Source organism: Lytechinus pictus, chromosome 9, assembly GCF_037042905.1.
Source record: "Lytechinus pictus isolate F3 Inbred chromosome 9, Lp3.0, whole genome shotgun sequence".
In the NCBI taxonomy this organism is placed as follows: domain Eukaryota; kingdom Metazoa; phylum Echinodermata; class Echinoidea; order Temnopleuroida; family Toxopneustidae; genus Lytechinus; species Lytechinus pictus.
In genome coordinates, this window is record NC_087253.1 from 12,296,877 (window position 1) to 12,311,801 (window position 14,925).

Genomic DNA, 14,925 nt, shown 5'->3' on the forward strand with positions numbered 1-14,925 from the left:
CCTGATGTAGGCTTATTCATACTGACTTTTTAACAGGAGTTTCGAAAAGTTTGTTGCTTTTGTTATTTTTTAGTAACATAAGGTAAAATTGAGAAATGAAGAAGGATGAAATTAGGAAATACTATAGTTTTATTATTTTCCTATGTTACTCTTGCTAGGGCTTTGAAGAAAATCTGATGTCAACAATTAAATGTATAAAAAACAACATATTTACAACATTTACAATAAAATATTTTTAGCTAGGGAGTAATACAGGCAACACTAAGAAAAGAGATAACATGTGAGCAATGAGTGATGATCAAAATAGTATTTATTTTGATAAAAAAGGACATCAGAAATGAAGAATATTTAACTTACGTAATATAGAGTGTGTGGCAAAATAGTCACTCATGACTAATAGTAATTGCAAAATAAGAGTAAATTAATAAGGAGAAGAATTAAGAAGATGTAATTTATAGCATAAATAGTAGGCCTACCCACAAGTTCCCGCACAAGTTACTATTTCGAATTTCGTATACCGGTACGGTATACGTTTGTCATCGATCCCTGACTTTGGTCAAACGCCATCTAGCGTCGTCAAGCTGTCGTGACTGAAAAAATTATTCATTGATTTTACCTGTCAAAATACTGGCCGTCTGTCGGTAAACATGGCTCGGAAAGTCTTTTTATTTTGGGTAATATACATCTAGCAGGATCCGTAAGTATATTTTCAGTATGATATTATTGTTCTTCGTAATTCTGTGAGTCTAGTGTGCGTGGATGTGATCAGAAAATGAGGAAATTTTAATTTTGTGAAGGTGCTGGTAGCAGCTGCTGAAGTGAGACCGCAATTACAGCCCAGTTCGTGAAATGACAGCCGATTCGGGCCCGGACGCAGCCGGGGCCGACGAGCGAGGGCTGGGCGCAGTATGCTGCACGCCTAGTAATGTACCTGGCTCTAACTTTTTACTCTCTTGTCTTGTGATTGAAACCAGGGGCCGTATTTTGAAAATTGTCTTAAGATTAATATTCTTGTATCTGCAGAGTTACAATAAAATCTGTATTGTGAAAATTCTTGTATCTTTTCTTGTATTTTGTAACTTTCGCGGATGAGTGAGGAGTGATGACTTGTTAATTAATAATTTGCCGTAAAGTAAAAAATGTCGCATAAATATCTCTGTGACTGTGCGCAAGATAACTTTTCGAGATATTCTGAAAATTCTCTTATCTTTGCTTTAATTCTGTTAACTTCCTTGCCAAATACAAGAAAATAGAGAGAGGGGCTTTGCCTTTGCATATTTATATGTTGCGTGTGATATTTGTCCGTCTGCAATAATAATTTCTTGCTTATGTTGTTTGTGCTTGCTGATGGGGGGGGGGGGGGGGATGGGGGTAGCCTAGGTCTCCTAGAGAGTTAGTGAATGATTTTTACTCTCTAGGAGCCTCCTGGTTAGGGGGGGGGGGCAAAATTACATTGTTTGAAATATGACATTTGAATATTTGAAAAGACTGACTCTATGTAATTGATATATTCTTTCATTACCACAAAGTCAAAAGAAAGAAAATATCATGTATCGGAGCAAAACAAAAATTCCACCATCCTGTTTTCCCTCTCTGAACACCTCTTGATTTAGCCGCCAGATTCGGAAGGGGCTCTGCACACTCGATCATGCAAAGAAATTGTTCATCACCCTGCACGGTTCAAAACAGAGAGTAGGCCCTACACATTTTGCCATTTAAGTTGAAGCGCAATGTAGTGACTTTAAGGCCCCCGTAACTTTCAGCTTGATTGTGGTCATTAACAGAACGAGAAAGACAAGAAAAATAGTCTTACTTTTTTAGCTCTTACTTTGGTAACGGTACTCAATATTGAAAGGAGGGTAATGAAATATTTTCTTTATTTTTCTGTCCACATAGAGACTTGTTTTCTTTTTGTATTTATGTCAATGGTATTTGTTGGATTGTGCTCATATTTTTTCCTTCTCATTTTACATTGCAGATCATCATGAATTAAAATATGCAAGTCAAGATTAGCAATTGAAGGGAGTTATTGATACTGAAGGTGCAATATCCTTATATTCTACTGTGACCGTTACCGCATCCAATCAGAATGACATAAAGTGGATTAAAGAAGGAATGTGTTTATTATCGTTAAGAAAAATGTGCCAAAGTTGGAGAAAAATCTGTTGAAACACAGCATCTTGTATGCCTTAAGACTTCCGGAGAAGTCATAATTTATTGCAGGAACCGTGCCGAATAAAATAAAAATGAATAAAAAGGAATACCTTTGCCCACGGTTGCTAGACTATATCCTAATAGTCGGGGCTCGCCGTCCAAATAACAACAATGATGTCGCGCAGACACCTGAACTCCTGCGACGCTTTCCTAGGGAAGACCATGATGACTTCCCGCTTCCAAAAGACGTTGTTTACTTTTGCCAACCAGAAGGCTGTCTGACGGTTGGCCAGAAGCGTTTCAGCATGAGAGAGAACACATCATTTGTGTTCACACTCACAGAAAAGGACACAGCACGTATTAGGTTCGGAGTTTGCGTGAACTTTTACCGACCGTTCAAAGTCTCTGAGCGCAAATCGAGCAGTTCATCAGAAAAGAGGGAAAAGTCGCTCCTGAGTACTCGGCAGCACTCGAGCAGTAGCAATGATACACTGAACATTCCCGATGATGGCACGGACATACACAAATCGCCTAGAACTCGTAGAAGGCTCAAACAGGCGAAGAAGATCCGTAATAACTCGTTAACGTCGCTTTGTATTTTGAGTCACCACCCGTTCATATCAACGTTTAGGGAGTGTCTCTTTATCTTGAGGAAACTAATTGATTCGTGTAATGAAAGGACAAGTAGTCGGAAGGTTGGAGGATCAAGATCATCACTCAGGTATAGTAAAACTCAATGGCCCATATTCTGAAGTCAGGTTTAACTTTATAGACCACAGTCTAACTCTGTGCTAAAATTATGTCTTATGTCTTAAATTGAACTTGTACTGTCAGGGATTTGTGCTCCAATTGGCTTTCCATAGCTAAACCAGGGTTTAATTTAAACCCGAGTTCAGAATAGGGGCCAATGGCTCATATTTCATATGTCTATTCGCCACACTGGTCCAGACATATGGCATTCTTTACCAATGAATGTTAGAAACTCTTCTTTATTATCTTCATTCAAACAACAGTTAAAAAGGCAACTCCTTGACGCTTATTAATATGTACATAACTATTCTTTACATACTTACATAAATACATGCATGGTGGGGGGGGGGTGGGTTGGGTTATTAGTTGTAAGTATCATATAAATGCAATATATCTTTATCATTGATAGAAGTTTTATCCGTTCAGTATTTCAAATAACTGTATTTTGTATTCTATCATTTACCGATTAATATATCTTTTGGGGTGACCCAACTTAACAAGCATACCGCTTTCATGGGCATCCAATTTTCCTGATATATAATGAACTGGTATTTTTTTAAAAGTATGTGTATGATATGTCATATGTATAATGTCTCATTTTTATACTTTGTAATGTTTGTTTACATATTCTTGACTTTGTATATTTTTAATGGAAAATAAATGAAATCAATCAATCAATATTCTGAAGTCAGGTTTAAATCAAACCCTGGTTTCATGTTGTGGTTTAACTATGGATAGCCAATTGTGGCATAAATCTCTAATGTTAAAGGTTCAATGTATCTTCTCGTTTGGCTCTCAAATCATTCTTAACTGCCTGGGAAGAGTAAATAAGATAAAGTCTTCTCCATTGAAGAATTAGAAAAAACCACAGTGAACATAAGAAAGATACAATGTAAATGAAATTCTGACATTTTTGGCTTCCCATAATTTAAGCACATGGTCTAAGTTAAACCCGACTTCAGAATACAGGCCAATGTCTCATATTCTGAAGTCTAGTTTAACTTATAGACCATGGTCTATGAAATCTGTGCCAGAATTACGAGCCAAATATGTACAGGCCAATGTCTCATATTCTGAAGTCTAGTTTAACTTATAGACCATGGTCTATGAAATCTGTGCCAGAATTACGAGCCAAATATTTCAAAAGTTTGTTTACACTGTACATTGGACAAGGTAGGGCTCAGTGTAATTGACGAAATGTTCAATTACAATTACTTTTCAATTAAATAACATTTTTTTCAATTACAATTACTTCTGTCAATTACTCTACTGAAATATTTTGAAGAAAATGCTGAAAACCACCATCCAAAATTGATGTCAGAATTGGTTACTTGACAAAATACCCTGCAAATGATTGTATCCTCAAAGACAGTCTTTGAACTGTGGACCTTTATGGAACATTGTCTCTTTGTACATTTGCAGAGATTCCGTGTGGGGTGTATTGACCGGCATCTGCGGCGATATCCCCCCTCTGGTGAAACACGATGTCCGACAGATTGAGACCTGGATGCTCCGCCTCCTTAGCTCCCCTGTTCCGGTCCCGGGCAAGACCAGGGTTGAGATCGAGATCCTGGAATCCCAGCCGTCCCTGGTCTTTGCCCTCCCCGACCACACCCGATTCTCCCTGGCGGACTTCCCCCTGCATCTTCCGCTGGAACTCCTTGGTGTGGATACGTGTCTCAGTGTGCTAACTCTCATCATGCTGGAGAATAAGGTTGTTACCGTTTAGATGATTCATTAACCTGTTGGAAACTGAAAGTGACTTTACATGTATAGTGAAATCATTCAGTCTCAAACTGGTTCATGTTGTAACTTTGTTTCTGGACCTGAAATGTCTAATTATTGATGAGGATGTTGTGAGATATTTGGAGGTTTAAACAATATGCACACTCCTAGAAGAAAAGATGGTGATGATGATAATTTTGATGATGGTGAATACATGTATGATGATGGTGATGATAGTGGTGATGATGGTAATGATGATGATGATGGTGATGATGATGATGGTGATAATGGAGGTGGTGATTATGATGATGATGGTAATGATAATGGTGATGATGGTGAAGATGGTGATGATGACGGTAATGATGGTGATGATGATGGTAATGATGGTGATGATGGAGGTGGTGATTATGATGATGATGATGGTGGTAATGATGATGGTGAGGATGGAGGTGGTAATTATGATGATGGTGATTATGATGATGATGATGGTGATGATGAAGATGTGAAGGTTGTTGATGATGGTGACTGTTGTAAGTTGATGATGATGATAATATTTAGTGAGGAAGATGAGGATTTGGGTGGTTGTTGTTGATATTGATGATGCAGTTCATGTTTTTGACAGTGAGTTACAGTACAGTGAACTGGTAATGATGATGGTCATAATAGTGGTGATGCTATTGGGGTCGATGTCGTTGATGATGACATTGATTTCAATGAGAATACAGAAAGTGGTAAAGGGTAGCGGTGACAACGATGATGGTGGTTGTGCATGGTGATGGAAATAATGGGTGGATATGATGATGATGATGATCAAAAAGATTCTGCTGTCAATACGTTGATGACTTGATGATGACAGCATTCAAATTTTATTCACAGTTGGTGAATTCATGATGTTGGTGTAGTGGTGATAGTGATGATGTTGGATGGTGATGATGATGTGGGATGAGGATGTTTGGATGGACAACCTAAGTAAACATGCACAGATGCCAATTTCAAAGTATCAGATTTCAAAGCAAATATGAATTATGAACCAATATCCTATATCCTTAATAACACTATACTCAAATCTCGCCTGGTTTCTTGCTCTTAATGCAACAGTCTGAGCATTGTCTTTTATTAAATATAGGTCCATTCAAATTGTAGCACACTATGTCACTTCAAATATGTTATTTTCATGTACCAGGTAGCAATGTACCGTAAGCACTTTTCTTCTCAAAACCATTTTGGGTTGCAGGCTCAAAAAATGAAATTATAGGCTTATCTCTGTAATAGTTATCGCTATTCTAAAGACACACTCAACAAAAGACTACACACAGTGTTCATGCCTCTCCTTTAAAAGACGGATGAATAGTCACTGACTTGTAATAGTCAGGGATGTACATTTTCTGACAGAAGTCTGAATTTTTACTTTTTCAATGTAATCAGTTCTTGACCATAAAAAACCTCTTTTTGCATACAAGTGTACACACATGTACGCGTAAGGGCCATTTTATTGATGATAAACAGTACTACTTAAAAAATTAACAATTCTATGTGATGTCTCTGCATGTAGCATACACTGCTCATTGAAAAGGAGACAGCATTTCAAGACTGATGTCTGTACTTGTCTCAAACTGATTTACTGTACAATGTAGTGTAGCTACGGTACTTGATTGTCAATTCATGCACTCATTCCCAGTCAGTGATTGCGTACAATACATGTATGTCTGTCTGATTCTGGCATTCGTATTGGACAATTATATCTAGCTTCAGATCCTTAGAAATTATAATACCTTTTGATAAAGACAAATCCAGTGCATTTATGCCTGACATTCTTTGAATTTGACTAGCTCAATAATAACTGTATTCATGTACAGTTGCCTTGATACTTGTTATACCAAGGTTGGCTATACAGGTATAAGAGGATGAAAAGGTTACATGTATATAGTCTGTGCAATGATCCTTATCAAATTATGTACGTATTGGTGTTCTGCGTTAGTAAAGTAGTTCTTGCAGATCATTGGCTTTTACCGCTGAATGCATGCAAGGGGTGTTCAGAGGTCACATGCAAGATTACAATTTAATTTAAATTGGTGATTAAATACATGTACATTCATATGAGTGAAATTATTGAAAATTCTGGATGCTTTCCCAGAAATTGTGATTGTAATGTACATGTACGTGTACATTTATGTCAGTTGTAATAGGAGTGGGCTATACATGGGTCAAAATTACTTTTTTTGTCATTTTAATATGGTAACAGTTTTTATCTATTCCTTGTAATGTCTCAACATGAAATGACAATATTTTTTGTCTCGGGTCCGAGGAAAAAGTGTGCCGGGCCAAAATCCAAAATGGCCGCCCAAACCCCCCAAAATCACAGTTTTGGCCACAACTTCTTTATTTGGTGGTCTTTTTATCTGGTTTTGGTGTCTATTAATATGTTTTTGGGGGCAGGCAATCTGTTTTACCTGAAATTAGTACTTAAAAACATTATTTGTAGAGTTAAAGGGTGATTTTACCTAAATTTACACAATTTTAGACCCATTTTTCAGCCAAAAATTAGGTCTCATCGTCTTGTGGTTCTTGGACATTGGACGATATGAGTTCCACAATAGCAAGTAGTTTCATATAGCTATATTACTCTCATTGGACTCTACTTTGGGTTCTACGAATATTTGCGAAATATATCGTATTAGATTTTTAAAAATGTTATTTTTCCATAGGGGCCATGGTAAAAACAAGTCTCCAAATGAAGAAGATAGGGTGGTGATGATGATGGTGATGATGGAGGTGGTGATGATGATGATGGTGATAATGGAGGTGGTGATGATGATGATGATGATGGTGATGATGATGATGGTGAAGATGATGGTGAAGGTGATGATGATGATGCTAATGCTATATGATATAGAATGAGATTCATGATAAATATATTCAGTCATACATGTATGTAGAACATAGTTTTTGAGCCATTTGAATTAAATAATTTGAATACATTTTAATACTTTATGCCAACAAAAGATACATGGTGTAGGCCTACCGTGAAACCTACTACACGAATTTTACTGATGTTATTTTCTTTCAAAATGTGTTATTTAGAGAGTTTGGGATGTGCCTTACATCCTTGTGATTATTTGTTTGATTATTTCTATTACCTTTACTGTTTGTCAGGTGGTACTCCAGTCCCGTGATTACAATGCCCTGTCAATGAGCGTGATGGCATTTGTCGCAATGATATACCCACTGGAGTACATACATATACCATCCTTGTCATTATTTGTTTTATTATTTCCATTTTTATTTCTTTTACTGTTTGTCAGGTGGTACTCCAGTCACGTGATTACAATGCCCTGTCAATGAGCGTGATGGCGTTTGTCGCAATGATCTACCCACTGGAGTACATGTTTCCAGTTATCCCTCTTTTACCAACTTGTATGGGATCTGCAGAGCAGGTGAGATCTATACCACATGATTGGATATTATATTAAAATAAAATTGAAATTGAATGCACAGTTCAAATGTCAAATTGTGAATCTGTTTTATATTTGGGGGCAAAGAATTAGGATTGTGTTTTTTATGTAAAAAAAGAAGCTTTGTCTTGAATTTGGATTGCTGAATGCTAAATGTAGAATTTTGAATTTTTTATTTTGTATATATTTTTTTGAATTTTGAATTTGAAATAAGACTTTGGAATTGGAAAATTTTGAAATTTGAATTTGAATATGAATTAAATTTGATATTTCAATTTTAAATTAAGAATTTCTAATATTGACATTTTGGAATTTTGGAATTTGAATTTGGAAGTTTCTATTTGAATTGGATTATTGGAATTTTGAGTATTTGTTTTGTTTTTTAATGCAGTTATTGCTGGCACCTACACCATTCATCATTGGTGTGCCAGCTAGCTTCTTTCGCTACAAACCTTCATTCAAGCTTCCTGATGATGTTTGGATGGTGGATCTGGACACTAATAAGGTAAGATTTGATTTGATTTAATTTGGTTTGATTTGATTTGATTTGATTTCAGTTGAGTTGAATTAAGTTGATTTTATCTGATTTGAGTTACGTTGAGCTAAGTTGAGTTGAATTGAGTTGATTAATTTGTTTTGATTTGGTTTGATTTGATTTGATTTCAGTTGCGCTGAGTTGAGTTGAATTGAGTTGATTTGTTTTGATTTGATTTGATTTCAGTTGAGTTGAATTAAGTTGATTCTATCTGATTTGAGTTACGTTGAGCTGAGTTATGTTGAATTGAGTTGATTAGTTTGTTTTGATTTGATTTGATTTGATTTTGTTTGATTTGATTATTGATTTCAGTTGAGTTGAATAGTTGACTTTATCTGATTTTATTTGAGTTGCGTTGAGTTGAGTTGAATTGAGTTGATTTGTTTTTATTTCATTTGATTTGATATCAGTTGAGTTAAATTAAGTTGACTTTATCTGATTTTATTTGAGTTGCGTTGAGCCAAGTTGAGTTGAATTTAGTTGATTTATTTTGATTTGATTTGATTTCAGTTGAGTTGAATTAAGTTGATTTTGTCTGATTTGATTTGAGTTGCATTGAGCCCAGTTGAGTTGAATTGAGTTGATTTGTTTTGATTTGATTTGATTTGATATCAGTTGAGTTAAATTAAGTTGACTTTATCTGATTTTATTTGAGTTGCGTTGAGCCAAGTTGAGTTGAATTTAGTTGATTTATTTTGATTTGATTTGATTTAAGTTGAGTTGAATTAAGTTGATTTTGTCTGATTTGATTTGAGTTGCATTGAGCCCAGTTGAGTTGAATTGAGTTGATTTGTTTTGATTTCATTTGAGTTGAATTAAGTTGATTTTATCGGATTTGAGTTACGTTGAGCTGAGTTGAGTTGAATTAAGTTGATTAATTTGTTTTGATTTGATTAATTTGTTTTGATTTGATTTGAATTGGTTTGATTTGGTTTTATTTCATTTGAGTTGAATAGTTGACCTTATCTGATTTGATTTGAGTTGTGTTGAACTGAGTTGAGGTGAATTGAGTTGATTTGTTTTGATTTCATTTGAGTTGAATTAAGTTGATTATCTGATTTGAGTTACGTTGAGCTGAGTGGAGTTGAATTGAGTTGATTAATTTGTTTTGATTGGATTTGGTTTGATTTGGTTTGATTTCATTTGATTTGATTTTAGTTGAGTTGAATTAAGTTGACTTTGTCTGAATTGATTTGAGTTGCATTGAGCCGAGTCGAGTTGAATTGAGTTGATTTGTTTTGATTTGATTTGATTTCAGTTGAGTTGAAGTAAGTTTACTTTATCTGATTTTATGTGAGTTGCGTTGAGCTGAATAGAGTTGAATTAAGTTGATTTGTTTTGATTTGATTTCAAATGAGTTGAATTAAGTTGATTTTGTCAGATTTGATTTGAGTTGCATGGAGCTGAGTTGAGTTGAATTGAGTTGATTTGATTTCAGTTGAGTTGAATAGTTGACTTTATCTGATTTGATTTGAGTTGCGTTATTAAAGCTGAGTTGAGTTGAATTGAGTTGATTTGTTTTTATTTGATTTCAGTTGAGTTGAATTAAGTTGATTTCGTCTGATTTGATTTGAGTTGCATTGAGCTGAGTTGATTTGATTTGATTAGACTTGACTTGACTTGACGTGACACGATTCAACATTTTGATGTCATTTCATTGCAAAGAACAGTGATACGGTACTTGAACAATGACTGACCATGGTCAATGTAAAATCGTGTTTTAATAAATCTTAGTCCTATAGACTAACTTAACCCGAACAGTGATTTTCTTCATTAGCATGCTGTGTGCAAAGCCAAGGCATTGAATTCTGTAATGAAATTGGATTTGAGATTACCTTCTAATACATGAAGCTCCCAGGGCAGATAGATTACCATGCAGCCCGTGCTCTTTATCTTGGTAATATATCAGCCTGTCATGGTGAGAGGGGCCTATTATTAGCTAAATGAAATGAATGTTTAGAGTGTGGTGTGAGCTGTGCTGGAGCCATGTCGTGATGAATTGATAAAAGGATTTTCTTGTATTGATAAATGGATTTATTGCGGCAGTGAAATGTGATGAAGAGAGATTTTGAAAGGAGTGGGAGGGAGAAGAGGGGGGGGGGGGTGGGGATGGAATGTGGGGGCGGCATCCACTTTTATATTAAAGATGTTTAGGCATTTATAAGATTTCATATGTTACACTTGTCCAAAGAAAATTGTCTGATTAACCAGTTTTAAATTGGAAGGATGTACCTAGAAATATTGAGAAGATTTAGATAAGATGTCGACATGCTTTTAGGTTTAAAAAGAACAATACCATCACACAAACAAATACGACATCAGGGGGTTTTCATGCAGTAAAGCTACATGTACACTTAATGCTTATAGTGGCAACCCTCCAACCTTGTTGAACCGGTCATAGAAAATACAACTTTGTTCATTGTTTTGATACATAGTTTGTCACTATTTTTGTACCGGTACTTCCTTTATTGATTGTTTATGACAAAGATGAAGAAATCAATAAATGAAATGAAAATAACAGAAGAGGAGATTATCTAGATTAGATATCAACCTATTGCAGTACATGTAGGTCATTTTAGCTTGGTTACTGTTTATTTTTAATTAAATTAATTTCAAGGACAGGGGGAGGGCTTGAATAAATACGCTGAATAATTCACTGACATAGGAATGTGTTCAAATTAAATCAGTGAAATTAGTTTGGAAATCAATACATGTATGAGGGGAATGTCCCATGAAGCAAATGGTCAGTGATTTTTACTATCAGTGATAAGATCATAACTGTCACAAGCTACTGAAATCCTCTCATCTGATTGGTCCAGAGCAAATAAGTCATTGAAAGTCACTATTTGTTTCATGAAATGCCCCCATCTTTTATCTTGAAGACTCTGATTCAAATTGAATTGAATGATTACGATGTTGAGTCTTACATGTACATGTATGTTGGGCTATATGGCATGCAACCATACTTGATTAGATTCGACTACTAGTAGCATGAAGAGAAGACTGTGATTAGGTAAATTAAATTGAATGTCTATCATGTTTACTTCTTTGAGGTACGCAAGAGAAAGAAAAAGGGAAACTTTATAAGGGGGGGGGGGGGGATAGTCTGCAGGCACAGACCTTCAACTTTCGTAATTCGCAAAGTACATGATGCAGACTTGCAGAGTCTAAAGTAGTGAGACTATATTGTATATTCACTATGTACAGTGGCTGCTTCTGCTTTTTTTGGCGCAGAGATTTGGGAATCTAGTCTTTGCCCTACATGTAGACATGGTATAATTATTTGTTGAAGTGTCAAATTTGTGTCTGTGCTTGCAGACTGGGGAGAGAGGAGAGAAAGAAACTTGGGGGATAAAAACAAGGAAGTAGTAATAAAGAGTTAAATTCATATTCTGAAGTCGGGTTTAACTTAAACTCAGGTTTAAAGTTGTGGTACATGTATAAGTATGGATAGCAAATTGTTTAAATGCATAAATCACTGACAGTAGAGATTTCAGCTCATTTGGCTCTCAAATCATTCATTATTGTCTAGGGAGTATAAATAGATGATTGTCTGCACCATCGATGAATCAGGAAAGAGCACAGTAAACATAAGAAACATACAACTTAAAGGGATGGTCCGGACTGAAAATATTTATATCTTAATACATAGAGTAGAATTCACTGAGCAAAATGCCGAAAATGTCATCAAAATCGGATAACAAATAATAAAGTTATTGAAGTTTAAAGTTTAGCAATATTTTGTGAAAACAGTCATCATGAATATTCATTAGGTGGGCTGATGATGAATTCTACTCTATTTATTAAGCTATAAAGACTTTCAGCCCGGACCATCCCTTTAATAAAAATTTTTGACACTTGGCTTCCCATAATTTTAGGACAGAGTTAGACCATGGTCTAAGTTAAACCTGAGTTCAGAATATGGGCCATAGAATAGGGAAAATTGAATGAATGTAAATGAGATTAAGTCAGGATGATGGAGGGGGGGAGGGAGTTGCCCTTATTATTAGGGTAGAAGAATGGAAAACATTCCGTTTGTTTTTAATCGAAAATCAAGCAGAAATTCTTTTTTTTCCTCCATATCCATGGATTATTTTGTATATTGCCTATACATGTACATGTATATAATTATGTTACATTTGATATTGTATAATTTGAACGCAGAAAGAAATGCAACCAAACAAACATTATCAAGTAATTCGAAAACTCTACCTATTCAGCATTTCTGATAAATGCGTCAGCCATACATGTACAATAATATTATGGCTTAATAAGATATTGAAAGATTATGACACAATATTATACTACATGTATAACCTAACTGTTCCTCTGCCATCTCAGAATTTGAATAAGTTACAATGCGTGGGGTGTAGGAAATCGCTATGGCGCATGCCACTTTGTAGTGTGGACATGTACTCTATGTGTGTGTTTATCTCCATCCGGACACTATATGGCTTGTGATTAAACCATACAAACTGCATTTCATGACTTAATGAATAATGAGCTCTCGTCGTCGAGCATTGAACATGAGTCTCTGGTAATTAACTCTGTTTTTATCACGGAGGGTTTATGGAGGAGGAAATTGCCCTTTCTGGATTTCATGCGCATAAAAGACACGGTCTCTAATAGAGAATGAAAGCCTTTATGGCTACCATCTGCCTCGCTCTATGCAGCTTAATTACTTACATAACAGTCCCCCGTTGATGCCCCTTATATGGAAGGTGCTGTCATGTCCAACACACTTGAGTTATCCTCATCTTTTATTATTTAAGCTCTCAAGTGCGGCGTGCCTGAAAGGGGAAACTGCCATAAAGAGAGGATTGGAATTGTTTATAAAAACCAAGATATTTCCTCATTGGAAAATTAAAGGGATGAAAATAAATGGATAGATTGCAGGAGTTTCTGCATTTTATTCATAAATCAATGATAAATTAACATGTTCACATAATATCAAACGTATAAATGAATACAATTAAAATGTGACAATTGAAGAGATACATTGTAAATAATACAGAAAAGACTGATAATTAAATCATACATAAGCATGTGATATAGTGAATTCGGTAAAATACAGGGGCCAGCTTTTATAAGCACAGAGGTGCTTGAAGCAAATGGATAGATGTATCCTATGAAAGAGTATGTAGGGGTGTACAATAAATATCTGCAAAAAAATTGAGATTTTTATCATTTTTGAAAGAACGGTAAGAACCAATTTGTGGTAGAAATAAAGTGATGGTGTACATGTAGATGGCAAAGTTCATGAAGTAGACCTTTTCCTTTCCCTCATCCTGTTTTCAAAATGATCATTAAAAAGATTTCTTTTGAAAAGAAACCTCATATACTGTACCTGTACATGTACATTAACTTTGACTTACATGTACATACGTGTGTTTTTCATAAAATCTTCCTCGTGTTGACCGATGTAGGAAAAAAAAATAATTTCTTGGGATATCCCGATGGTGACTCCCAAGAGTTAGAAGTTCATGATTTATAAGCTACCCTGACATGAAAGTAATTTAGAGCAATTTGAGTAAACCAATTTCATGGCCTAATTGGTTTTGTGGTTCATTCCAAATAAGAAAGAAAAAAACCCTCACCCACTCATACTCTGGAATGAATACAAATTCAGTCACTATTTTGTCATTTGCATGTTGAATGTAAACACATTTTTGGCTTGCACTCAGTAAATAGATCGCATGTTTGATCTGTAAAATAAGTCAGAAGAAAATCTTGTAATTAGCACCGGGATTTGGACCTATCATCTTCTGCTTGCTTGGCAGTGAATCCACCATCAAGACATCACTAGGTGGTTTCAGACCGCCTCGAAGTTCGTCAGTTCCAGGTATTCTCTGATCGGGAAATTTTCCCTGATCAGAAAATACCAGGTATTTTGGTAATGTGAAAGCAAACTACGCGTAATTTCCCCGAAAGAAAATACCCGCTAAATAGTAGGTACTTGGCAAAATTACGAGAACTTTTGCGGGAATTTTTCCAAGGTCGCAGGTATTTTGGCAATGTGAAAGCAATTTACGGGAACTTTTAGCCCAGCGTGTTGTTGGGCTCGGGCGCCGTGGGTGGCTGCTGGGCTAGTGGTTTTGAATCTCGCGCCTTGCCTGCTTATTAGACCATACTGCGCATGCTCCTAACTTCAGGAATTTATCCCGAAGGGTATGTTTCGGGACGGTGTGAATGCAGGAATAATTAATGGGTATTTTTTAGCCTAAAAATGTTCTCGTAATTTAACGGGGATTCTTGTGATCGAGGCAGTTTGAAACCGCCTATTGGTCCATAGCACAGTCAACATATTAA

At 35.7% G+C, this 14,925-nt stretch overlaps 1 protein-coding gene across 1 annotated transcript; it reads left to right on the forward strand.

The window, feature by feature from the left end:
- The first annotated feature begins 588 nt into the window (after positions 1-588).
- LOC129268789 (MAP kinase-activating death domain protein-like) lies at positions 589-11,680 on the forward strand. Its single transcript, XM_054906287.2, has 5 exons — positions 589-697; positions 1,979-2,875; positions 4,327-4,618; positions 7,932-8,063; positions 8,473-11,680. Exons 2-5 carry the CDS (start codon positions 2,247-2,249, stop codon positions 8,605-8,607), a joined length of 1,188 nt encoding a protein of 395 aa, XP_054762262.2. The 5' UTR covers positions 589-697; positions 1,979-2,246; the 3' UTR covers positions 8,608-11,680.
- Positions 11,681-14,925: the final 3,245 nt, after the last annotated feature.

Bases quoted from the DNA above. Each gene is read 5' to 3' on its own strand.
- LOC129268789 (XM_054906287.2), top strand. From the start codon at position 2,247: ATGAATAAAAAGGAATACCTTTGCCCACGGTTGCTAGACTATATCCTA. The intron at 2,876-4,326 runs GTATAGTAAAAC...GTACATTTGCAG, and splicing joins GGATCAAGATCATCACTCAG to AGATTCCGTGTGGGGTGTAT. The intron at 4,619-7,931 runs GTTGTTACCGTT...ACTGTTTGTCAG, and splicing joins TCATCATGCTGGAGAATAAG to GTGGTACTCCAGTCACGTGA.